This window comes from Salvelinus namaycush, chromosome 11 (assembly GCF_016432855.1).
Source record: "Salvelinus namaycush isolate Seneca chromosome 11, SaNama_1.0, whole genome shotgun sequence".
In the NCBI taxonomy this organism is placed as follows: domain Eukaryota; kingdom Metazoa; phylum Chordata; class Actinopteri; order Salmoniformes; family Salmonidae; genus Salvelinus; species Salvelinus namaycush.
In genome coordinates, this window is record NC_052317.1 from 28,449,354 (window position 1) to 28,475,752 (window position 26,399).

Sequence of the window (26,399 nt, forward strand, 5' to 3'; positions counted from 1 at the left end):
CGGCTGGATGAGGGGGGAGGATTAGATGACATGGCTGAGCCACAGAGGGGAGTGTGGGGGGAAGCTTTCAGGGGTGGCGAGCGGCATTAGGCAGTAGTGATAGTGATAATAGTGATGGTGGATTACACGGCTCCAGACACATATGTGCTCCTTTCCTACTTCCCTCCTTTCCTACTTCCCTCCTTCCCCCATTACCCCCTTCCCTCCTTCCCCCATTATCCCCTTCCCTCCTTCCCCCATTATCCCCTTCCCTCCTTCCCCCATTATCCCCTTCCCTCCTCCAGACACAGAGGATGTGCTCTTTTCCCCCTTCCCTCCTTCCCCCTTTCCCCCTTCCCTCCTTCCATCCCCCACATTAGCATTAATGCCTCATTATCCTGATACTTGTACATAATGGCAACAACTCCACAGTGGGGTCAGGCCTCTGCTTCACGGCTCATCAGTCCTCTGACGGTACGCCTGGCTGCGTCGGCCCAAAGAGAAATGAGAGGCAAGATGACGTTACCGCTACCGCCGTTCTGTAGCTACCCGCTAATCCATCCCTTCTACTTAGATTACAGCCCCAGCCAGAGCCAGCCCCGCTGCTGCTGCTTAGCATGGAAAACACTCCTTTACGCTCTCTCCTACACACTTAGTTATATTTGTCAAATGAACATAATTATATACATTTTTAAATGCAGATATAGGCTTACATGATTGCGGTAGAGCTTTTGGACATTTCTATTAACATGCAGGTGGAACTGCCAATATGAATCCCCAAATGATCACAGAAAGTGAATGGTTTTATTTTGACACCAAGTTTCTTCTTTTTACAGTAGTTTGTTTTTTTGTAATGACAGTATGTCTACAGTACCTTGTGTAAATTCAGCCTAAGTGACTAGCCAGTTGAATAGATATGACAGGTCATTGGTGTGTGATTGTCTAAGGATTGGGCTGTAGTTCATCACTACCAACATTTACCTCCAGACATTTACTAAAGGAGAATGGATGGCAGGGAATAGGGTCCTGGGTAATAAAGGTTTTGTGGACCCCCAATGTTCTACATGTCTGAGACAGAATGACAAAATTAACAGGTTTATGGTGATGTGGTGTATTGTGTCTGAGGTGGAAGACCGCAATGCCAGTCAGGAAATGTGTATGGTGTTTGAAAATAGAATTGTGTTACGTAGACAAAGGGAACACGTTTTATTCACTCACAAGAATAACAGACCGATAAACAGCTCCATCCATACACAGTGCCTTCAGAAAGTATTCACACTCCTTGACTTCTTCCACCTTTTGTTACAGCCTGAATTTAAAATGGATTAAATTGAGATGTTTAGTCACTGGCCTACACACAATACCCCATAATGTCAAAGTGGAATTACATTTTTTGACATTTTTACAAATTATTTAAAAATGAAAAGGTGAAATGTCTTGAGTCAATAATTATTCAACCCCTTTGTTATGGCAAGCCTAATTAGGTTCAGGAGTAAACATTTGCTAAACAAGTCACGTAATAAGTAGCATGGATAATATAATGTTTAGCATGATTTTTGAATGACCCCAAACATACAATTATCTGTAAGCTTCCTCAGTCGAACAGTGAATTTCAAACACAGATTCAACCACAGAGACCAGGGAGGTTTTCCAATGCCTCGCAAAGAAGGACACCTATTGGTAGATGGGTAAAAATGTAAAAAGCAGACATTGAATATCCCTTTGAGCATGGTGAAGTTATTAATTACACTTTGGATGGTGTATCAATACACCCAGTCATTACAAAGATACAGGCGTCCTTCCTAACTCAGTTGCTGGAGAGGAAGGAAACCACTCAGGGATTTCACCATGAGGCCAATGGTGACTTTAAAATAGTTACAGAGTTGAATTGCTGTGATAGGATAAAACTGAGGATGGATCAACAACATTGTAGTTACTCCACAATACTAACCTAATTGTTGACAGAGTGAAAAGAAGGATGCCTGTACAGACAAAAATATTCCAAAACATGCGTCCTATTTACAATAAGGCACTAAAGTAAAACTGCAAAAAATGTGGTTAAGAAATTAACTTTATGTCCTGAATACAAAGTGTTACGTTTGGGGAAAATCCAACACAGCACATCACTCAGTACCACTCTTCATTTTTTCAAGCATGGTGGTGGCTGCATCATGTTATGGGTATGGTTGTCATTGGCAAGTACTAGGGAGCTTTTGTAGGATAAAAATAAATGGAGTAGAGCTAAGCACAGGCAAAATCCTAGAGGAAAACCTGGTTCTATCTGCTTTCCAACAGACACTGGGAGACAAATTCACTTTTCAACTTGACAATAACCTAAAACACAAGGCCAAATATACACTGGAGTTGCTTACTAAGATGACATTGAATGTTCCTGAGTGCCCTAGTTACAGTGTTGACTTAAATCTGCTTGAAAATCTATGACAAGACTTGAAAATGGCTGTCTAGCAATGATCAACAACAACTTGCCAGAGTTTGAAGAATTTTTAAAAGAATAATGTGCAAATATTGTACAATCCAGGTGTGCAAAGCTCTTAGAGACATACCCAGAAAGACTCACAACTGTAATCACTGCCAAAGTTGAATCTAACATGTATTGACTCAGGGGGTTTAATACTTATCTAATCAAGATATATTAGTGTTTTATTTTTCCAATTTGTTTTACAAATGTTCAAATTTTTCTTACACTTCGACATTACAGTATTTTTTGTAGATCGTTGACAAAAAATTACAATTAAAATCAATTCTAATCCAACTTTGTAACACAACAAAATGTCGGAGAAGTCAAGGGTTGTGAATACTTCCTGAAGGCGCTGTAACTTTGCTAAGATGTTGATATTTTCAGTAGTTCTTTTGGCTGTTGCGTTGCTTTAAGGTTCACTGATGGTATATATACCTGATGGTACAAGGTCCACCAACATATCCCAACATGTAGTTTGACTCTTGGCCGTCCGAAAGGGGAACAATGAATAGCTAAATAAATACACAAACCCTGTATGGATTCATATTTAAAATTTCAAGTAACAATCATGTCTAATTGTCAGTTGTGATGCTAATGATTAATGAATTAAACATGGATCCATCAATTAGTCCCCACAGAGCAGACCTAGACCACTTCTGCATAAAGCAGCGTATAATGTAATTACACCGGAGCTATAATCAGCTGGTCGCGTCAGGGGAGAATGTTTTCTATCTGCCTCATAGAAATAGTATTCGAATATTAGACAAGAGTATCTTGTCAAAATATCGAAGCTTGTAAATGTTGTCTTTCTCTTCTGCTTTAACTTTAGACAATACAATGATCCATCAAGTTATATCTTGGATGCTAGTGTGCAGTGTGAAAGGCAGAAACGGAGTCAGAATTTGTCGCTGGTGTATTTGATGCATTTTGGTCAGAAAATGTTTCACTTCTGATTCTCACTTCTGTTTTAAAGTTGGCGTTGAGGCCCAGTTTAGTTATTATTAGAACTTTAGTAGCAGTGATTTTATGTTGAGCAAGTTGTCTAAATTAATTGAGGTATTGAAATATTGAATGTAATCGTCGCATTGAAATACATAAAATAATGCGAAGCAGTTATATTTTATTCACTAGTACTACCACTTATCTTAGAGAAGTGATATTTTTTTATTTTTCAATTTGATGAATCATCCATATAGATCATCCATATATATATATATTTACATATATATATATATATATATTTACAAATAAACTCACTTAATTTTGGGATTTTCAAATATGCCAGCTCATGCCATCAGTCAGTAACTCACTCAAAATTACCCCAAAATTGTCCCCCCCATCAACAATGATTAAACACACATGTGAGGGATTTTGTTCAAATTTACTGCATCTTTCCACCATGATTCTTCATCAGATAATCTCTCCCCTCTCTCCAATGCCCTGGTTTGGGGATGCTAATTCAGCCAGCACTCCCCTGCATGGTTCTCTCTCTCTTTCCCTCTCCTCTCTCTCTGCGATCCCACTCCTTCCCCTCTGGGACCTGAAGATTAATATTCCCGGGCCCAACAAGATAATTACTGATACCAATTAGACATGATTATGTGAATTTGATACACTTATTACTCTCGCTAATGAGAAGGACGTCTTATCCTAACAAGAGCGCCGCGGCGCTTGGTTTATTTTACACACAGTATATTATATCTGGCTACTGTTATTGTTGTTAAACCTCAATCTGAATAATATATATTTTTTACGTCTCATAATTGTAAACAAAAGTCCTTGATGTGTTACAAGTAACACAATACATATTATGTGACTTTTACCAAAACAAAGTGTTTTACTGCTACCCTTTCAGAGCAGTCTTTGCTGTCAGTAGATTAAGTTATATTAAACTGATGCTCAATTATTGCTTCTAGTCTATCATATCTTGGAGAATACCCAGCAGAAATTATAATATAGTTGATAACTCCCTTTTGTTTTTACTACAACCTAAGGAGTAGAGCATCTTGTTACATTTCAGAGATGACTCATCCACTCTATTATCTCTAGTTGGGCTTAATGTGTGGTAACAAATGCTCATGGGTAACTTTATAGTAGTATAGTATTCTCTATTGCAGCTCTGACAATAAAAACCCATACTTGATCTTATAAGTCTGTTGATTTACTGATAAATACCATGTGCTGTATATCATTTGACTCAGAATCAACCATGAATGACTTATTTAGTTAAATTTGATTGTGATTTTGTACAGGGAATGGTGGATAACGTTTTGGTTAAAATAAAATAATTATCATAGACTAATTTCATTGGATGAAAATACATATATATTTTTATATTAGAACACTGTGCTAGAAGAAGTCAAGTCAGTATCTGTTGTGTTGTGTGGCTGTCCAGACAGGAACAGGAGGGAAGGACCCCACACGGTGCTGCCTAGCCCATGAATTAGTAAATGGAGGCAGGCAGACAGGCAAAGAGACGTCCGTGGTTTGCCTGATTGGAAGTCGGGGAGAGAGAGGGGGCCTGCCGCTTGCCGACGGCGGGAGAGATGGATGTGGCAGTCAAAAGGATGAGGCGAGATAATTAGCGATCAGAGTGTATCTTGTTAATTAAGGGCTAATTAGAGACAGGCGGGGGAGATGGGGGAAGGCAGGGAAGGGGTGGAGGGTTTACACATGTAACACAGAGAGATGAACACAAGAAAGGGGGCAGCAGCATTGTGCAACTTTACTATAATGTCTGTTCTCGTACAGATAAAAAGAAAAACAGAAAGAGAACTGCAAAACTTGTTATTAACAAATATGGCTTGTTTGATGCAACATACAATTGAATTTGCAAAAGAGATTGTAACCTCAGTGAAATGCACCTCTTTGTACAGGTACATGAGATGATGATGCATGACACCCCCTCTCTCTCCCTTTCTTTCTCTCCCTCTCTCTCTCTCTCTCTCTCTCTCTCTCTCTCCAGGTGCGCCCCACTCTAACAGTAGTACGTCCCTCCAGTCAGAGCATTCGGTCGGCGGGGGAAATCTGGTGGGCTTCGGGGGAAGTAAAGACGGCATGCACCAACGCTCCTTCTCTGTGTCCAGCGCTGACCAATGGAACGAGGCCGTCATCAACACCAGTGCAAGCACCGGGACCGGTGAGACTGACGACCACACCTCCCATGTCGTCTTCATCATCCCTCCACCTTTTCTTCCTCCTCCTTTTTTACTCCCTCTTCCCTGCTCCTTCTTCCACAACTCCACTCCCACTATTTACTCAATGAAGTCTCAGCCACTCGATGTCATTGAAATAGATGTAGCGAGATGGTGACACACGACACAATGAACAATAGAAAACGTCCAGAACAGACCTGGTACAGTCATATCAGTGGAGGTGCAATAGCCGTTCGTATTCATTACGGCACACTGTAGCAAAACATTTTGCAGAGGAAAACAAGTGTTTCTTATTGGAAAAGTTCAGGTAGTCCCTCCTTGTTTCAGTCCGTTTTCTTCCATTTGGTGCCTAATGAATAGGACCCTGGTATTGGTGAAGAGGTGGAATAGAACAAAGCTCGTTTTCATAATGAGGTAATCAGGCTTTTGATCGCTGTGACCTTTTCGTCTACTGTTATCTTACAGAAGCGAAAGATGATGGTGGAGAGGAAGTGAGTGAAGGTTATTTGCCATCCCAGCACCCTAACTCCGCTTCCCTCCCACCCCATCACAGAGCCTTGCCAGCGCACTTGAGTGAAGTAAAATAATACATGTGCTGTGCGTGTTGGCTCCTCTCCCCCCCTCACTCTCTCCGCAATAGGAAAATTAATGCTTTTCGGGGGTACCATTCATCACCAGTTATTTCCCCTCTCTTTGTGGTTGGCAGTAAAAAAGCACTTAAATGCACATCAACAGAATAACAGTCATTTCCATGCATGTTTGCACTCTGCTAGTTCTCATTAGCACGGTGGCGGCGGCGGCCCCCTCCCCATCGGCTCCCAGGGGCCCCGGCAGTTTAAAGAGCGCTCTTTTCGAGCACTGCTGGAGTACCACACTGTGCCGTGCGCACAGCCTCATGGTTCCACAGACAAGCCCCGTCTCTCATTTGCAACTGCCAAACGATCAATTCTGCCTGGACGCAGGCAGGCACTTCTATCATAACCCCCTACCCCTCTACTCTCCCATCAGCAGCACGCCCAAAGCAGAATTACTTAGAGGAGAGAGTGTGGTGGGGTCCTCTCAAATAATTGTGTTTGTGTGCGCATGTGTACCTGTATACATGCTTGTGTGTTTGTGTTTTCACATTTGTGTGTACTCTAGGCTACATGTCTTTTATATGTTGTTCAGGAGTGAGCCATGCGTATGTGGTCAATGTATGTGTGTGTGTATTCCAAAACACTGTGCTGTCATCCCACTCTACCGATACGCTACTTACTAAACAGCGAGCTAAAATCTATTTCCTTGTTTGGTAAACTGAGAAGACTTGACTTCATATTAGCATAGCTCATTAGCCACCATCCTTTCTTCTCCTAGACCAGATTTTCAATTCCCTCCATTACTCAGCTTTCTTCAATTATATCCATGGTTCTCTTTAAGGTAACCACGAATGAGCCAAATGAGCTGAGAATGATAGATATTCGAGAAGTCATGTCAAATGGTAAATATGTTACTTTGTTCCGTTCTTGCATTACCAATATTGTATACTGACACTACATTTCGGCGATTCAGAAGGGCTTTATCATTTGAAAACAAGTAGACTTCAATGTGTTCTTTGAGTATTGCATTCATTGATATGCCTCCCTGCCCTACAAATAGTGACTCTCAATTAAACCGTACAGCAGAATAGTCATTCAATGTGATATGTGACTGCAGTGTTTGAAGGTAACAACATAACAGTTGATTGAATTGTGACCTCTCTATCTTTCACTCTAATGGAACCTTCAATAATCAATAGGAGGAAGGTCCACCGTTCATTCAGAATGTTTTACCATTTGAATAGACGTCAACCCAGCCCCAATCACTCCATTATCCTTCGTCAAGGTTGCAGGTTAACATAAAACATGGTTCTTCTTAGAAGAAAAATAAAAAATAGCAGATTGATGATATGCTGAAGAATAAAATGCATCTTAGCCCAGGTAACCATTTCCATATTATTTAAAGAACGTCCTCATTTGTAAACCTATTGAGGGAGATGCTGGGGGAGCTAGCTACATCTCTTGAATATTGAACGTAGCCTTTTGATTAAATCTCAACCCCATTTTGTCTATTGCTTCGCAGACTACTCTTATTCTGGGCCCACACAAGAAGCTGTGTTTAGAAGCTGTCTTTCCTTTATATACTTCATCCTTTACACCTGAATTAAAAACAGACTTGACAGGCACCTAAGCACTGTGACATTTTTACAAATGGCAATATAACTCTGTCAATGCCAAAGTGAGTGACCCCCAGTTAAAGTTTTGTTGTAGTATGCAGTATCCTGCTAACTGGGGAGCAGACAAACATTTTGACCAAGTCTGAGTGTTTGAGAAGTTTTTTTTATAGTATATATACAGGTCACTGCCAAAATAAAGGAAATACCAACATAGTGTCTTAGTAGGGCGTTGGGCCACCACATGCCTGAACAGCTTCCATGCACCTTGGCATAGATTCTACAAGTGTCTGGAACTCTATTGGAGGGATGCGAAACCATTCTTCCACGACAAATTTCATAATTTGGTGTTTTATTGATAGTGGTGTAAAATGCTCTCTCAAACGCCGCTCCAGAATCGCAGGTTGACGTTTATTGTCATAAGTCTTCTCCTGGAGGCAGAACTGAGCGATTTCCCCTTAGATAGGCCAGCTGCAATTGCTATATTGTAAAAATTCATGAAAACAAACATTTGCTTAGGGTTAGGAGTGGGGTTAAGGTTAGGTTGACTTTGTGGCTGTGCCAGCTAGTGACCACTGCAGAGCTGCCTCCAGAACAAGATTATTGACGAAAAACTCCAACCTGCTCCAGAATCTCCCATAAGTGTTCAATTATTGTTGAGATCTGGTGACTGAGACGGCCATGGTTTACATAATTTTCATGCTCATCAAACCATTCAGTGACCACTTGTGCCCTGTCGATGGGAGCATTGTCATCCTATTGGGGCATAACCAAAACAATGGCCTGCCCAGCATTTTTATACATGACCCTAAGCATGATTGCTTAATTAACTCAGGAACAACATCTGTGTGGAAGCACCTGCTTTCAATATACTTTGTATCCCTCACTTACTGAACTGTTTCCATTATTCTGGCAGTTACCTGTAGGTATATACACCATCAGAGTATGTTTCTCCAGTGAATGTATTTCATCACAGAGGCAGTGAGTGAAGGCAGGACCAGCCTGTTCTGTACCTCAGGGTGTTCTGCTGTATTGCTGGAACTCTACTCTGCTCTGCCCTCCCGTCGCGTACTGGAAAGCGTGGTACATGGGGAGTTTGATTTCCACGCCGGGTCCGTAATGAAGTTTGACATTTAGTTTGGAGAGAGCAGCAGAGCGCGATCAGGCCTTGATTAGTGCACTCTAATTGAGGATAATAAGGGGGAGACGGTGATTGTTTCTAATTTTTGCCATTAATTGCAGCCGATGCCGTTGATTGAGGACAGGCAGTGAGCTGCTGCCGTGTCAAGGGGCCTAGCCGGCGAAATCACAGTGCTCCCATACCCAGAGCCTCTTGAATTACGCATTTAGAAATTAAATGAAAAACTCTCTCTCTCATTCTGTCTCTGTGTCTCTCTCTCTCGTTCTCATTCATTCTCATTGTGAGAAGGCTGCCGGTTTGCGGTAGGGCCAGAAAGCTGTTAGCAGTTCGGTGCTGCGGTGGATAGCGAGCTATTAGCCCCCTCTTTGTCTCGCCCACAGTCTTCATCATGCAGCATGTTTAAACGGTAATTTCCCCGGTGGGAGTGTAATACACTGTAATCACAGGTTAGCCCTGATACCTATTCCACAGTACCTGCCTGCACAGGAGGAGAGGCTGGGAGAGGCTATATGGCACTCAGCTGAGAGGAGAGAGAGACTCCTGATCCTCAATATGCTTCATTCCCGCCCCTCGCTACCTCGCTCTCTCGCTCCCGACAGCCCCTCATAACCACTAGCTAATAATGCCAAAGTGAACTCGCTGAGCGGCTCACAACAGTAAGCTACAGTGCCTCCATTTTAAACAGAGAGCCAGTTGGTGGCATCTACTCCTAAGTTTTATTATGGGAAATCTGATGCGATCCATCAGATATGGATAGCTTTGAATTGAGGTGCACTTCAGATGAGTCAACACTAGATTATGTTGGATGACTAGTGCACTGCCAGGGACTCTCTGATATTGTTGCTCAATGATGTGTATGCATGGTTTAACAGACTCATATCAGTGAGTAATAGATATACATTGAGTGTACAAACATTAGAAACACCTGCTCTTTCTATGATAAATCAAATCAAATTGTATTTGTCACTTGCACTGAATACAACAGGTGTAGCACTTACCGTGAAATGCTTACTCACAAGCCTTTAACTAACAATGCAGTTCAAGAAATAGAGTTAAGAAAATATTTACTAAATAAACTAAAGTAAAAAAAATATATAAAAAGTAACACAATAAAATAACAGGCTATAGACAGGGGGTACTGGTACCGAGTCAATGTGCGGGGATAAAGGTTAGTCGAGGTAATCTGTACATGTCGGTAGGGGTAAAGTGACAATGCATAGATAATAAACAGCGAGTAGCAGCAGTGTAAAAACAAAGGGTGGTGTGTCAATGTAAATAGTCCGGGTGGCCATTTGATGAATTGTTCAGCAGTCTTATGGCTTGGGGGTAGAAGCTGTTAAGGAGCCTTTTGGACTTGGCGCTTCGGTACCGCTTGCCATGCGGTAGCAGAGAGAACGTTATATGACTTGGGTGACTGGAGTCTTTGACAATTTTTTGCCTTCGTCTGACACCGTATATAGGTCCTGTATGGCAGGAGGCTTGGCCCCAGTGTTGTACTGGGCCGTACGCACTACCCTCTGTAGCACCTTACAGTCGGATGCCGAGCAGTTGCCATACCAGACGATGATGCAACCGGTCAGGATGCTCTCGATGGTGCAGCTGTTGAACTTTTTGAGAAAATGGCTACCCATGCCAAATCTTTTCAGTCTCCTGAGGTAGAGAGGCTCTTCACGAATGTCTTGGTGTGTTTGGACCATTCTAGTTTGTTGTTGATGTGGACACCAAGGAACTTTAATCTCTCGACCTGCTCCACTACAGCCCCGTCGATGTGAATGGGGGCGTGTTCGGACCTCCTTTTCCTGTAGTCCACAATCAGCTCCTTTGTCTTGCTCACGTTGAGGGAGAGGTTGTTGTCCTGGCACCACACTGCCAGGTCTCTGACCTCCTCCCTATAGGCTGTCTAATCATTGTCAGTGATCAGGCACTGTTGTGTCGTCAGTAAACTTAATGGTGGTGTTGGAGTCGTGCTTGGCCACGCAGTCATGGGTGAACAGGGAGTACAGGAGGGGACTGAGCACGCACTCCTGAGGGGCCCCCGTGTTGAGGATCAGCGTGGTAGATGTGTTGTTGCCTACCCTTACCACCTGGGTGCGGCCCGTCAGGAAGTCCAGGATCCAGTTGCAGAGGAAGGTGTTTAGTCCCAGGGTCCTTAGCTTAGGGATGAGCTTTGTGGGCACTATGGTGTTGAACGCTGAGCTGTAGTCAATGAACAGCATTCTCACATAGGTGTTCCTTTTGTCCAGGTGAAAGATATGATCCCTTATTGATGTCACTTGTTAAATCCACTTCAATCAGTGTAGATGAAGGGGAGGAGACCGGTTAAAGAAGGATTTTTTTGAGGCATTGATTGTGTATGTGTGTCTTCAGAGAGTGAATGAGAAAGCCAAAAGATGGTAGTAGGTGCCAGGTACACCAGTTTGAGTGTGTCAAGAACCGTTACACTGCCGGATTTTTCACACTCAACCGTTTCCGTGTATATCAAGAATGGTCCACCACCCAAATTACATCCAGCCAACTTGACACAACAGTGGGAAGCATTGGAGTCAACATGGGTCAGCATCCCTGTGGAATGCTTTCGACACCTTGTAGAGTCCATCCCCCGGCAAATTGAGGCTGTTCTGAGGGCAAACGGGGGTGCAACACAATGCTGGGAAGATGTTCCTAATGTTTTGTACACTCAGTATATACACTATATATACAAAAGTATGTGGACCCTTTAAATTAGTGGATACGGCTATTTCAGCCACACCTGTTGTTGACAGGTGTTTAAAATCGAGCACACAGCCATGCAATCTCCATAGCCAACATGGGCAGTAGAATGGCCTTATTGAGGAGCTCAGTGACTTTCAACGTGGCACCGTCATAGGATGACACCTTTCCAACAAGTCAGTTCGTCAAATTTCTGCCCTGCCAGAGCTGCCCCGGTCAACTGGTAATGTCTAGGAGCAACAACGGCTCAGCCGCAAAGTGGTAGGCAACACAATCTCACAGAATGGGACCACCGATTGCTGAAGAGTGTAACAATTTACTGTCCTCGTTTGCAGCACTCACTACTGAGTTCCAAATTATCTCTGGAAGCAACGTCGACACAAGAACTGTTCTTCGGGAGCTTCATGAAATGGGTTCCACGCCTAAGAGCCTAAGATCACCATGCACAATGCCAAGTGTCGGCTGATATGGTGTAAAGCTCACCACCATTGGACTCTTGAGTAGTGGAAACGCATTCTTTGGAGTGATGAATCACGCTTCACCATCTGGCAGTCCGACGGACGAATCTGGTGGATGCCAGGAGAACGCTACATGCCCCAATACATAGTGGCAATTGTAAAGTTTGGCGGAGGAGGAATAATGGTCTGGGGTTGTTTTTCATGGTTTGGAATAGGCCCCTTAGTTCCAGTAAGGTAGCAACGTCCATAGCGAGGTCCATACAGAAATGGTTTGTCAAGATCGCTGTCGTAGAACTTGACTGGCCTGCACAGAGCCCTGACCTCAACCCCATTGAACACCTTTGAGATGAATTGGAACGCAGACTGTGAGCCAGGCCTAATCGCCCAACATCAGTGCCTGACCTCACTAATGCTCTTGTGGCTGAATGGAAGCAGGTCCCAACAGCAATGTTCCAACATCTATTGGAAAGCCTTCCCAGAAGAGTGGAGGCTGTTATAGCAGCAAAGGGGGGGCCAACTCCTTATTAATGGCCATGATTTTTTTAATGAGTTGTTCAACGAGCAGGTGTCCACATACTTTTGGTCATGTAGTGTATCTACACACAATTACCAAATGGTGTTACATTATTTTGTAATGCTACTGCATGACTCCAATGGTAAGGAGTTACTTTAGCTTCACTATAGATGTAGAAGTACTTTCGATGTACAATAGCTGAACAGATATAGTCTGGTTTATTCACAATGTCCATTCCACTTACACTTTGGCAGTTACCATCTTTCACCTACTCAGTCAGTGTTAGAAAAAGAAATAGCGATGACAAGCCTGAGCCACAGAAAAAGAACAAAGAAGGTACAGTATGTCTTCTCTTCACCCTAGTCTTATTAATTAGCCACCAAGCGGAAGCAAACTGATAGAAACATGGAGGGACTAGCTGAACATGTCCAACAAGAAACCTTCATATTCATTTTCTGTTGCAAAACGTCTTGCTACGGTGTGCCCTAATGTATACAACCCATGTTTTGGGTGCAGGCGGAGCAGAGGATCATGGGTCATGTTCCACAACATTAGGGGCAGAAAATTGATAATTAGAAGTGTTTATGACACGACGGGTCCCCAAAGGGGAGCTCTCCACTCTCACCTCAAGCCACATTAAACAAATGCTGCCTGTCATCGTCGAGAGGAGGACAAGGTTGGAGGGTTCGGGACCCTTCTCCGTTCCCTTCTTCTCCGCTCCGAGCTGCCATACAGAGCTGTGCTGGCGGGACAGACACTGGGGTAGAGGTAGAGAGGGAGGGGGTGTAGAGGGAGGAGGGGAGGGGAGAAGGTACTCTGTGGACCCCTGTGCCCCCAGCTGTCTGCACCCAGCTAATGACTGGTCTCGGGGGCTTTTGTGGGAGAAGCAGGGAAATTGAAACAGACGCCCCGACACGCCACGCCACGGCTACATGTGTGGCTTTACCTCTGTGCTGCCATTCAAAACCAACCGGTGAGGAGAGGAGAGAAGGAGGGAGGGAACTAGGGGCATCACAAATTCACTATATGCTTATTGATCTTGCGGCGTCCATTAAGTTTCGATAATCAATAGCCTTTTTTTGTATTTCCTATATAAATGTGTCCACATTTGACTGTTAATAGCTAGGTTTGCATCCATTTTGACAACGATTTGCATACGAATATTCAAAAATCTGGAAAAAAAACATATGCAAATTTTTCCACCAGGGGTGTTTCCATCAAACTGACTTGTTGCTGATAAAAGCTGTGTGTGATGACGTAGTGAACATAAAGCACTTTTACGCTTAGGTTTCCATGTACTGAATAAAAAAACGAGCTAATGTGTTTCCATCGTATTTTCAACTCTACCGATAGATTTGTCACAAAAACTGTTGCGATAGATAGCATACTTGCCCAATCTCATCTTGGTGCATGCTCTCTAGACAACCGTTCGCTGATAAAGTGGACAGTGTAGATTATATGATGACATATGGATAAGAGCAAGATCATTTTTATTTGATCATTGGCAGCCAAGCAACAATCACCAATAATACCCTGGATATTTTTGGGAAATTTGCTTGAAGCTCATCACCATGCACTTAACCACCATAAGTTAAGTTTTCATCTGCCTATAAACTCAGCATGTTTTTCCACGTCGTGGTGGTAGTAGAACGTAACATATCATCGCGTGACTCCGAGTTTACTTTGACATGATGGTTATTATTAAAAAATGTACGCATAAATGCATTTCCACTGGAATTGTCACAATCTATTTTACAGACCAAAAAATGATCACCCAGTCTAGCGTATTTTGTTTTATCGACATTAGGACATTTTACTGACAAATTTGCGGTTTCAATTAGGCCTGTCGTGAGTTTTTTTTATGCGTCAGGTAATTCATCCACATGAAATGGTTAGATGATGTCACGTTCTGACCTTTATTTTCCTTTGTTTTGTCTTTAGTTAGTTTGGTCAGGGCGTGAGTTGGGGTGGGCAGTCTATGTTATGTGTTTCTATGTTTAGGTTTGTCAATTGGCCTGATATGGTTCTCAATCAGAGACAGGTGTTTTGCATTGTCTCTGATTGGGAACCATATTTAGGTTGCCTGTTTTCACTGTTGGTTTGTGGGTGTTTGTTTCCTGTGTCTGTGTTCATGCCACACGGGACTGTTTCGGTTAGGTTACTTTGTTATTTTGTATTTTTTGTCGTGTTCAGTGGATTATATTAAAACATGGACACTTACCACTCTGCGCTTTGGTCCGATCATTCTTCCACCACAGACGATCGTTACAGAAACACCCACCAACCAAGGACCAAGCAGAGTGGTAAAGAACAGCAGCAGCAGCGGCAGAAGACACAGGATTCATGGACTTGGGAGGAGATTCTGGACGGCAAAGGACCCTGGACTCAGCCAGGGGAATATCGCCGTCCCAGGGCAGAGTTGGAGGCAGCGAAGGCAGAGAGGCGCTGGTATGAGGAGGCAGCACGGCGACGCGGTTGGAAGCCGAGAGTCAGACCCAAAAATTTCTTGGGGGGGAGGCACACGCGGAGTATGGCTAAGCCAGGTAGGAGGCCTGAGCCAACTCCCCGTGCTTACTGTGGAGAGAGAGGGCGTCGTACTGGTCAGGTACCGTGTTATGCGGTGGAGCGCACGGTGTCCCCAGTACGCGTGCTTAGCCCGGTGCGATACATTCCAGCTCCTCGTATCGGCCGGGCTAGGTTGGGCATCGAGCCAGGTGCCATGAAGCCGGCTCAACGCATCTGGTCTCCAGTGCGTCTCCTCGGGCCGGCGTACATGGCACCAGCCTTACGCATGGTGTCCCCGGTTCGCCAGCACAGCCCAGTGCGGGCTATTCCACCTCGCCGCACTGGCCGGGCTACGGGGAGCATTCAACCAGGTAAGGTTGGGCAGGCTCGGTGCTCAAGAGCTCCTGTACTCCTTCACGGTCCGGTATATCCGGTGCCACCTCCACGTACCAGTCCTCCGGTGGCAGCCCCCCGCACCAGGCTGTCTCTCCGTTTTCTCTCTACAGAGTCTCCCGTCTGTCCAGCGCCGTCTGAGCTGCCCGTCTGTCCAGCGCCGTCTGAGCTGCCCGTCTGTCCAGCGCCGTCTGAGCTGCCCGTCTGTCCAGCGCCGTCTGAGCTGCCCGTCTGCCCAGCGCCGTCTGAGCTGCCCGTCTGCCCAGCGCCGTCTGAGCTGCCCGTCTGCCCAGCGCCGTCTGAGCTGCCCGTCTGCCCAGCGCCGTCTGAGCTGCCCGTCTGCCCAGCGCCGTCTGAGCTGCCCGTCTGCCCAGCGCCGTCTGGTCTGCCCAGCGCCATCTGAGCTGCCCGTCTGCCCAGCGCCGTCTGAGCTGCCCGTCTGCCCAGCGCCGTCTGAGCTGCCCGTCTGCCCAGCGCCGTCTGAGCCGCCCGCCAGTCAGGAGCCGCCAGAGCCGCCCGCCAGCCAGGAGCCGCCAGCCAGCCAGGAGCCGCCAGAGCCGCCAGCCAGCCAGGACCTGCCAGAGCCGCCAGCCAGCCAGGACCTGCCAGAGCCGTCAGCCAGCCAGGACCTGTCAGAGCCGCCAGCCAGCCAGGAGCTGCCAGAGCCGCCAGCCAGCCAGGAGCTGCCAGAGCCGCCAGCCAGCCAGGAGCTGCCAGAGCCGCCAGTCAGCCAGGACCTGCCAGAGTCGTCAGTCAGCCAGGAGCTGCCAGAGCTGCCTGTCACGCCGGCGATGCCGGAATTGCCCCTCAGTCCGGAGCTGCCCCTCAGTCCGGAGCTGCCCCTCAGTCCGGAACTGCCCCTCAGTCCAGAGGTGCCCCTCAGTCCAGAGGTGCCTTTCAGTCCTATGAGCCCATTTATTGGGGTTACCAGGCCAAGGTCGGCGGCGAGGATCGCCGCTCGTAAGAGGCCACGGGGGCGGTTAAGGAGGCGGACAAAAACTATGATGAAGTGGGGTCCACGTCCCGCGCCAGAGCCGCCACCGCGGACAGACGCCCACCCAGACCCTCCCCTATAGGTTTAGGTTTTGCGGCCGGAGTCCGCACCTTTGGGGGGGGGGGGGTACTGTCACGTTCTGACCTTTATTTTCCTTTGTTTTGTCTTTAGTTAGTTTGGTCAGGGCGTGAGTTGGGGTGGGCAGTCTATGTTATGTGTTTCTATGTTTAGGTTTGTCAATTGGACTGATATGGTTCTCAATCAGAGACAGGTGTTTTGCATTGTCTCTGATTGGGAACCATATTTAGGTTGCCTGTTTTCACTGTTGGTTTGTGGGTGTTTGTTTCCTGTGTCTGTGTTCATGCCACACGGGACTGTTTCGGTTAGGTTACTTTGTTATTTTGTATTTTTTGTCGTGTTCAGTGGATTATATTACAACATGGACACTTACCACTCTGCGCTTTGGTCCGATCATTCTTCCACCACAGACGATCGTTACAGATGAAAACCTGCTTATTCATGTGAAATAAGATAAACATATGCATTCCACTACGAGTGTACAAAATATGTATGGTTCCTTTTAAAAATCTAAATTATAATGTTGTTCTGATAAATCCAACAGCATTTATACATACCGCATTAACAGATGTACGCCTATAGTGTGTTGGCTCCTATATTTTTATGCCCACGCTCCAACCAGGCTGCCTGGGGCCTTTAAAGAGCTCCAGTCTCCTCCACTTAAGCATCCTCCACCTCCTGCTGAGCCCATCCCACATCCCACTCCTCCCTCCAACATAGCCCCATCTCCCGTAAGGTAATGACCAAATTAGGCCTAACAACTGATGTTGTACACTAGTGGCTAATGGCACAGCCAGCGACAGTGGCGGCATTAGAGTATGTGCAACAACAACGGCAATAATCCCTGATACGAGCCCCCTTCCTTCTTGTCCTACCGCCCTCCGCTCCTGGTGCCTGGGGCTGGGACGGTGCGGAGGGAGAGGAAAATGAATGGAGTTTGCCACACTACAATGAACTTCTGATGGGAGACAATGGAGGAGGCTGCCTGCTCTCCACACGGGGTGGCAGAAGGAGAGCAATATGGGGCCCATGGACTGGCCATCGCTGCCTCTCCCCGGCCCCCAAGGCTCCTGGCCCCCATCTCTCCTCTCCCCAGATTCATAATGGCATCCTGAGGGGGAGATGGAAAGTGATGTCAAATGTCAGGAGACCAGAAAGATGGCAAGTTGACCCCCCCACCCGTACCCACTCCTCCATCTTTTTAGCCCTCTATCTCCTCTTTGCCCAACAGTGGTGCAGGTTAAATATCACATTTATGAAATCACTTAGGCAACCAGAAACAAAGCCGGCTCTTAGTCTCTTGTCACTCACTGACAGTCGTCTAGAGAGCTTGGCCTGGGGCTAACCTAACTAACCATTTGTTTGCTGAGCTGCCCCCATACCTGTCTGTTCTTCCTTCATCCGCTCTAAAGCCACAGCAGTACAGATACTTTTGGACCGCTAGTATCTCAGTTTTGGGTTGGCATCTTTTTTATTGCGATTACTTTGCATTCATTTTGTTGGTATCAGGGTATGAATTACCACTGTATGGTGTTTTTTATATTATGGTACATCATCACTAGTCAATATCTCATGATTCATATCCTTCTGTCTTTCCCTTCTAAACTTGCAAATGTAGTATGTTTCTGTGTGTGTTTACACAGTATTAAACATCTTGTACATAGCATGTCAAAAAGTACAGTTGATCGTGATATCTTTTACTGATCAGTGTTTCTCTCTTTCTCCAGCCAACGGGATGGCCGAGCCCCTGACCTGCAGCTCTGGGGTGGGCAGTGCCACCAGTCCTAAGCAGGAGCCTCCCCCCTCGCCTCACGCCAACCGCAAGAGACACAGACGGAAAAAGAGCACAGGCATCACCAAGCCAGACGGACCGTCTACAGGCAACGAAGGTAAGTCAGGAGTTAACACAGGAGTTATAAAAGACGCTCCTTCTGCAAACTCGTCAAAACAGTCTGCAACAATGCATAAACATTTAAAACAGTCTGAAATGGCAACATATTCTGAAACTGCAACAAAAACAAACAAGTGCAAACATAGTAAATCTGGTTAGCGTACTGGACTCCAGTGCAAGTCCATGTATAGCCTCCCTTATTCTCCCCATCTAGCCATAGTGTGAAGAACCAACCGCCCTGAGCTCCAGAAGCTGTGGATCTCCTCTTCTCCACTCAGCAATGGAGTGGCAGCCAACCCTCTGCTCAATTAATAATGATTCTCCAGCCTGATGATGAATGGACAGCTCTAATTGGATGGCATTGTGAAACACAGACTCCTGTCTCTAAGGCCATAAAACTGATGTCACTGGAGCCAGAGATGATCAATCAACATGATTGATACGCTGCATATCGACAGCATTGGCACCGACGCCTCCTTAATGACCCTTAGTATTTATAATCATTACACTTTTACCATGGTGTCGCTGACAGACCTCCTAGTTTGAATGAGACTGCGTTCTAGTTTGAATGAGACCACTGACCACATCGTTTCAAGCATAGATCACAAGCACCGGTGGTAAGTGTTGTTGTTGATATGTTGGTACACTAGTTTCAATGTCAAAGGTAGGTGAGTGTGTTCATTGTGTTTCTCTATCTGGTCTCTTTCGGCCAACTTGGATAATTCTTACCCCTGTTTTCCGTAGGAGTATTGATTTGACAGTATATAACATGTAGGCCGTATTCACATCACCATGATTGTGCCCTCATTTGTTCCTAAGTAAGCTTGTCCATAATGCCCTATACTGAATCTAATTCTCTCTTGCATTCCAAGAAAGAATTTAGACCTTAATGGACCAGCACTGTCAGAATCACTCCAATAACGGTTTTAGGGGCTTGAATGAGTGATGGCTAACATTAGGGGGCTGGGTGGATTCCCTCCGACACATTGCATTGAGGGCAATATGAGTTAGCCCATCTCAACGTCATTCTCAACCTTTTGTTCTGTCCCATATAGCTTGAAATCAATAATTTGTCCACATTAAAATGACAAACTTTCTGCTCTAGTTTTGGATAAGTGATCGTGTGGTGTCAATGGAAGTGAATGGAAGTCAGCATGTGGTGGTGTCAATGGATGTGAATGGAAGTCAGCATGTGGTGTCAATGGAAGTGAATGGATGTCAGCATGTGGTGGTGTCAATGGAAGTGAATGGAAGTCAGCATGTGGTGTCAATGGAAGTGAATGGACGTCAGCATGTGGTGGTGTCAATGGAAGTGAATGGAAGTCAGCATGTGGTGTCAATGGATGTGAATGGAAGTCAGCATGTGGTGTCAATGGAAGTGAATGGACGTCAGCATGTGGTGGTGTCAATGGAAGTGAATGGACGTCAGCATGTGGTGGTGTCAATGGAAGTGAATGGAAGTCAGCATGTGATGTCAATGGATGTGAATGAAAGTCAGCATGTAGTGGTGTCGATGGAATGGAATGGAAGTCAGCATGTGGTGTCAATGGAAACATGTGGATTCAGAAAGTTTTACTCTTTGTTTTAATATACAGTCGTGGCCAAAAGTTTTGAGAATGACACAAATATTAATTTTCACAAAGTCTGCTTGTAACGATTGTCTATTTCGTCCTCCTCATCCGACGAGGAGAGGCGAGAAGGATCGGACCAATATGCAGAGTGGTAAGTGCTCATGATGATTTATTAAAACCGAACTGAACACTGAAATACAAAAACAATAAACGATGTGCAGAAAACCGAAACAGTACCGTGTGGTGAAAAAACACTAACACGGCAACAAACACCCACAAACCACACGTGAAACCCCGGCTGCCTAAGTATGATTCTCAATCAGGGACAACGATTGACAGCTGCCTCTGATTGAGAATCATACCAGGCCGAACACAAAAAACCCAACATAGAAAACACACATAGACAACCCACCCCAACTCACGCCCTGACCATACTAAATAAATACAAAATAAGGGAAAATAAGGTCAGGAACGTGACACTGCTGCCTCAGTTTGTATGATGGCAATTTGCATATACTCCAGAATGTTATGAAGAGTGATCAGATGAATTGCAATTCATTGCAAAATCCCTCTTTGCCAAGCAAATGAACTGAATCCCAAAAAAACATTTCCACTGCATTTCAGCCCTGCCACAAAAGGACCAGCTGACATCATGTCAGTGATTCTCTCATTAACACAGGTGAGAGTGTTGACGAGGACAAGGCTGGAGATCACTCTGTCATGCTGATTAAGTTCGAATAACAGACTGGAAGCTTCAAAAGGAGGGTGGTGCTTGGAATCATTGCTCTTCCTCTGTCAATCATGGTTACCTGCAAGGAAACACGTGCCGTCATCATTGCTTTGCACAAAAAGGGCTTCACAGGCAAGGATATTGCTGCCAGTAAGATTGCACCTAAATCAACCATTTATCGGATCATCAAGAACTTCAAGGAGAGCGGTTCAATTGTTGTGAAGAAGGCTTCAGGGCACACAAGAAAGTCCAGCAAGCGCCAGGACCGTCTCCTAAAGTTGATTCAGCTGCGGGATTCGGGGCACCACCAGTATAGAGCTTGCTCAGGAATGGCAGCAGGCAGGTGTGAGTGCATTTGCAGGCAGGTGTGAGTGCATCTGCACGCACAGTGAGGCGAAGACTTTTGGAGAATGGCCTGGTGTCAAGAAGGGCAGCAAAGAAGCCACTTCTCTCCAGGAAAAACATCAGGGACAGACTGATATTCTGCAAAAGGTACAGGGATTGGACTGCTGAGGACTGGGGTAAAGTCATTTTCTCTGATGAATCCCCTTTCCGATTGTTTGGGGAATCCGGAAAAAAGCTTGTTCGGAGAAGACAAGGTGAGCGCTACCATCAGTCCTGTGTCATGCCAACAGTAAAGCATCTTGAGAACATTCATGTGTGGGGTTGCTTCTCAGCCAAGGAAGTGGGCTCACTCACAATTTTGCCTAAGAACATAGCCATGAATAAAGAATGGTACCAACACATCCAGGAACAGTTTGGTGACGAACAATGCCTTTTCCAGCATGATGGAGCACCTTGCCATAAGGCAAAAGTGATAACTAAGTGGCTCGGGGAACAAAACATCGATATTTTGGGTCCATGGCCAGGAAACTCCCCAGACCTTAATCCCATTGAGAACATGTGGTCAATCCTCAAGAGGCGGGTGGACAAACAAAAACCCACAAATTCTGACATACTCCAAGCATTGATTATGCAAGAATGGGCTGCCATCAGTCAGGATGTGGCCCAGAAGTTAATTGACAGCATGCCAGTGCGGATTGCAGAGGTCTTGAAAAAGAAGGGTCAACACTGCAAATATTGACTCCTTGCATCAACTTCATGTAATTGTCAATAAAAGCCTTTGACACTAATGAAAAGCTTGTAATTATACTTCAGTATTCCATAGTAATATCTGACAAAAATATCTAAAGACACTGAAGCAGCAAACTTTGTGAAAATTAATATTTGTGTCATTCTCAAAACTTTTGGCCACGACTGTACACTACCGTTAAAAAGTTTGGGGTCACTTAGAAATTTCCTTGTTTTTGAAAGAAACTCACATTTTTTGTCCATTAAAATAACATCAAATTGATCAGAAATACGGTGTAGACATTGTTAATGTTGTAAATGACTATTGTAGCTGGTAACGGCAGATTTTTAATGGAATATCTACATAGGCTTACAGAGGCCCATTATCAGCAACCATCACTCCTGTGGTCCAATGGCACGTTGTGTTAGCTAATCCAAGTTTATAATTTTAAAAGGCTAATTGAGCATTAGAAAACCATTTTGCAGTTATGTTAGCACGGGCCTTCTTTAGACTAGTTGAGTATCTGGGGCATCAGTATTTGTGGGTTCGATTTCAGGCTCAAAATGGCCAGAAACAAAGAACTTTATTCTGAAACTCGTCAGTCTATTCTTGTTCTGAGGAATGAAGGCTATTCCATGCAAGAAATTGCCAAGAAACTGAAGATCTCGTACAACGCTGTGTACTACTCCCTTCACAGAACAGCTAACCAGAATAGAAAGAGGAGTGGGAGGCCCCGGTGCAGAACTGAGCAAGAGGACAAGTACATTAGAGTGTCTAGTTTGAGAAACAGACGCCTCACAAGTCCTCAACTGGCAGATTCATTAAATAGTACCCACAAAACACCTGTCTCAACGTCAACAGCGAAGAGGCGACTCCGGGATGCTGGCCTTCTAGGCAGAGTTCCTTAGTCCAGTGTCTGTGTTCTTTTGCCCGTCTTAATCTTTTCTTTTTATTGGCCAGTCTGAGATATGGCTTTTTCTTTGCAACTCTGCCTAGAAGGCCAGTATCCAGGAGTCGCCTCTTCACTGTTGACTACTATTTAATGAAGCTGCGTTGTACGAGATCTTCAGTTTCTTGGCAATTTCTCGCATGGAATAGCCTTCATTCCTCAGAACAAGAATAGACTGACGAGTTTCAGAAGAAAGGTCTTTGTTTCTGGCCATTTTGAGCCTGTAATCGAACCCACAAATGCTGATGTTCTAGATACTCAACTAGTCTAAAGAAGACCAGTTTTATTGCTTCTTTAATCAGCACAACAGTTTTCAACTGTGCTAACATAATTGCAAAAGTGTTTTCTAATGATCAATTAGCTTTTTAAAATGATAAACTTGGATTAGCTAACACAACGTACCATTGGAACACAGGAGTTACGGCTGCTGATAATGAGCCTCTGTACACCTATGTAGGTATTCCATAAAAAATCGTCAGTTTCCAGCTACAATAGTAATTTACAACATTAGCAATGTCTACATTGTATTTCTGATCAATTTGATGTTATTTTAATGGACAAAAAAAATGCTTTTCTTTCAATAACAAGGACATTTCTAAGTGACCCCAAACTTTTGAACGGTAGCGTGTGTATATATATAGAGATTTCTTTTTACCTCTCTTCTGAGATTTTCTATTAGCTTCAGATTGTCTGTTCTACTGAACGCTTCTGGAATACAGACATATTAATATCGGAATCACTCAAGTGTTGGGTGCAGGTTGTGTCTCTTGAAAGAAGGGGAGAGGGAGGGAGAGGTTGGATCCTTGAATAAATTGCTATCAGTTTATCTCATTTACTGGGCAATCAGAGCCCTGGAATGCAGGTCGAAATTGAGTTTTAGTTGTTGTGAAGCGTCATAAATCAAAGCAGTGTGAGCTTTTTAAGGTGATCAATCGTTTTAGTCAATATGGGAAGAACAGGTTGTGTAAAGGGGTCTTGAGAAACTGTTGCTACTGTGAAGTCTTGTCTGTAGCCAAGGAGATATCTTAGCCAGGCAGTTATGTTTATAAATTAGTGGGGCTAGGGAAGTATTCCTGACCACATGACCTACCCAGGAAAACCTCTGGATCCTAGTTATAGACTTCAACTTGGGTCAAGCGTTTTTCCTGGGCAGATCATGTGGTCAGGAAAAAATGTTGCTCCCTACATACCATGCGTCCTAATTCCATTCCTTATTGCTTATTGCTTAAGAGTCTAAGCCGCTTATGTCTAAGCTGACATATGGCATTGTTTTAAGATGGTCATGGATAATTTAGCTATTTGATTTTGAATTGTAGGACCACTTTACGTATCAAAAAAGTATATTAAAATGGTTTGATAAAATATTGAATTTGGCCTTTACTACTATAGCCCATATAAATGCATTGAATAACACATTCATAAATTGCGAAAAATACTGTCAAAAAATGAATCTTAAGGAATACGTTTTTGGAGTGATTGTCCTATATCTAGGAGATATAGAAAGCTCAGGTAAATATTTTTTTGTACACATATTTAAGCCTTTTTTGGGGGTAGGCACAATACTACCTCCATACTTCCATAAAATGTTTTAACCAGGACCAGTTACCTTCAGACGAGTCCCATGACACTTGTGGGGGACGTAGAGCAAAACGGACACCACCATCATGTTCGTTCAGACGCTACAGATGTTTTTATATGAAGACCGATTTTCAGGATGTCTCATGGTCTGACAAACACCGCTGTAGCTCGGCCACTTTCCACCGCAGATGAGGAAGGGTGGCATAGCGGATGTGGTGGCTTTTGATGGGGATTTTTTTATTATGTTACTTAGATTACAGCACTCACTACTGTAAGTTACTCTTGATAAGAGTGTCTGCTAAATGACTAAAATGTCAAATGTTTATTTTGGGCCATTTTAGTCAGGGAAGTCAATTTAGCAGTCTGACTCTTGATTGAAAGTCACCTTAACTTCCTTTGTTAGTCGAGAACAGTTCCAGTGGCATATAGTAGAGGCAGGACATGCAGAGTGAATTCTTTCCACCATGTCAACTGCGTGTCCACTATACGCTTTCCTCAGAGGAAGTGCACAACAGATACAGCCCCTAATATTCCATTGCACTGCCAGAGCCGTGTGCAGTGTAATGAACTTCTCATGTGCTTAAAGAATGATGCAGGATGCATGGCGACACAACTGACAGCCTCTTAATGTGTTTCTCAGCAGCGGCCCGGCGTCGGGGCTCATGGTACGAGCTGCTCGCACACCACCCACATGCCGCTCGCCTTTAAAACCCACTGGAAAATCGATGGGCGATAAAGTGTTGTGTTCTGGGGGAGACCCTTCTGATTACTACAGACTGTCAGGCTTCATTAATGTATTTCTCTTTTAAAAGAAGGAAAGTGTATCAAATGTTCATTGTTTGATATGTGGGGTTTAGCGTATTCAGTGGAAAGAGGCAACAGACGGGCAGAGATGAAGGGATGGAGAGCAAAAGAGGGGGAAGAAATGAGGAGAGAAGAAGAGAGGTGATTCAGATCCTTCACAGTTTTATAGATGAGGACATTTGATCTTGTCAGGGGGACAGCAGTGAGGTTTTAAGTGGTAGAGAAAAATGATTAGACACAAATTATTTTGTCTAATAATTAAAAAATGTTCATGTTTACCAGTTACACTTATGTCTTGCCATGTTCTGTCAGTTGCATTTATGGCAGATTTGTATTCACAGGTAGCCTTGTTATAAACTGCAGCTAGATGTGAGTCGGTTGAAAATGAGTTGGCTTGAAACCAGAGATGTTCATTGCAAATGACTACTCTTCTTTGAGTTGGTGTTCAGAAGCTACCTTGATGTGTAGATAACATTCTTGTATCATTCCACAGAGAATAATCATCCACCTTCAACTGACGGTAACCCAGTAACACCTTTTACTGCTTATCCTAGCCCTGACCCTAACTCTTTTTCTCATTGAGGTTAGGGTATAAAGTACATACAATAATATCCAGAGTGGTAACCCAGAGTCCTCCACTCTACCTCAGTGTGTTAGGGGTTATATTAGGGATGGGCATTTTAAATAATTTAGTAATTTAATATCATTATTTTTTTTCTCACATATCCGGATAATCGAAAAACATGGATTGTTTTTACTTTCTTTAAACTTGGACACTTGTTTGCTGCGCTGCCTTAGCGACTCGGGAGAGACGGTAAGTGTTGAAGCAGGGCGGGGGATGGCCAGGGGCCCGTGGTGTGTGTGAAACAGGAGGGAGAGAGAGAAAGTAGCCACTGACTCGCTAGGTCAGAGTTCCCCAAATGGCGACTGTAAAAACACTAGGAAATCAGTTCCAAGTGATTTTCATTTTAGAAATCTATTTCCACACATAATAGAGAGATGTGAATTTATACAAATAATAATAATTGATTGGATTTATAAAGCCTTTTTTTTACTAACTGAGGTACTCAATGCGCTTTACATAGTAGGGGGAAACTCACCTCATCCACCATCAATGTGTAGCACCCACCTCAGTGATGCACGGCAACCATTTTTGGGCAAGAATGCTCACCACAGATCAGCTGTCAGGTGGAGAGGTGAGGAGTGATATG

General features: G+C 44.4%; 1 protein-coding gene across 1 annotated transcript in view; it reads left to right on the plus strand.

Moving 5' to 3' along the window:
* The window catches only part of LOC120055970 (arf-GAP with GTPase, ANK repeat and PH domain-containing protein 3-like), a 247,314-nt gene that overhangs the window by 182,671 nt on the left and 38,244 nt on the right, over window positions 1-26,399 (plus strand). The window contains exons 12-13 of the mRNA XM_039004066.1: window positions 5,424-5,597; window positions 18,321-18,482. Of these exons, the coding sequence (XP_038859994.1) occupies window positions 5,424-5,597; window positions 18,321-18,482 (336 nt within the window). The remainder of the gene's footprint in view (window positions 1-5,423; window positions 5,598-18,320; window positions 18,483-26,399) is intronic.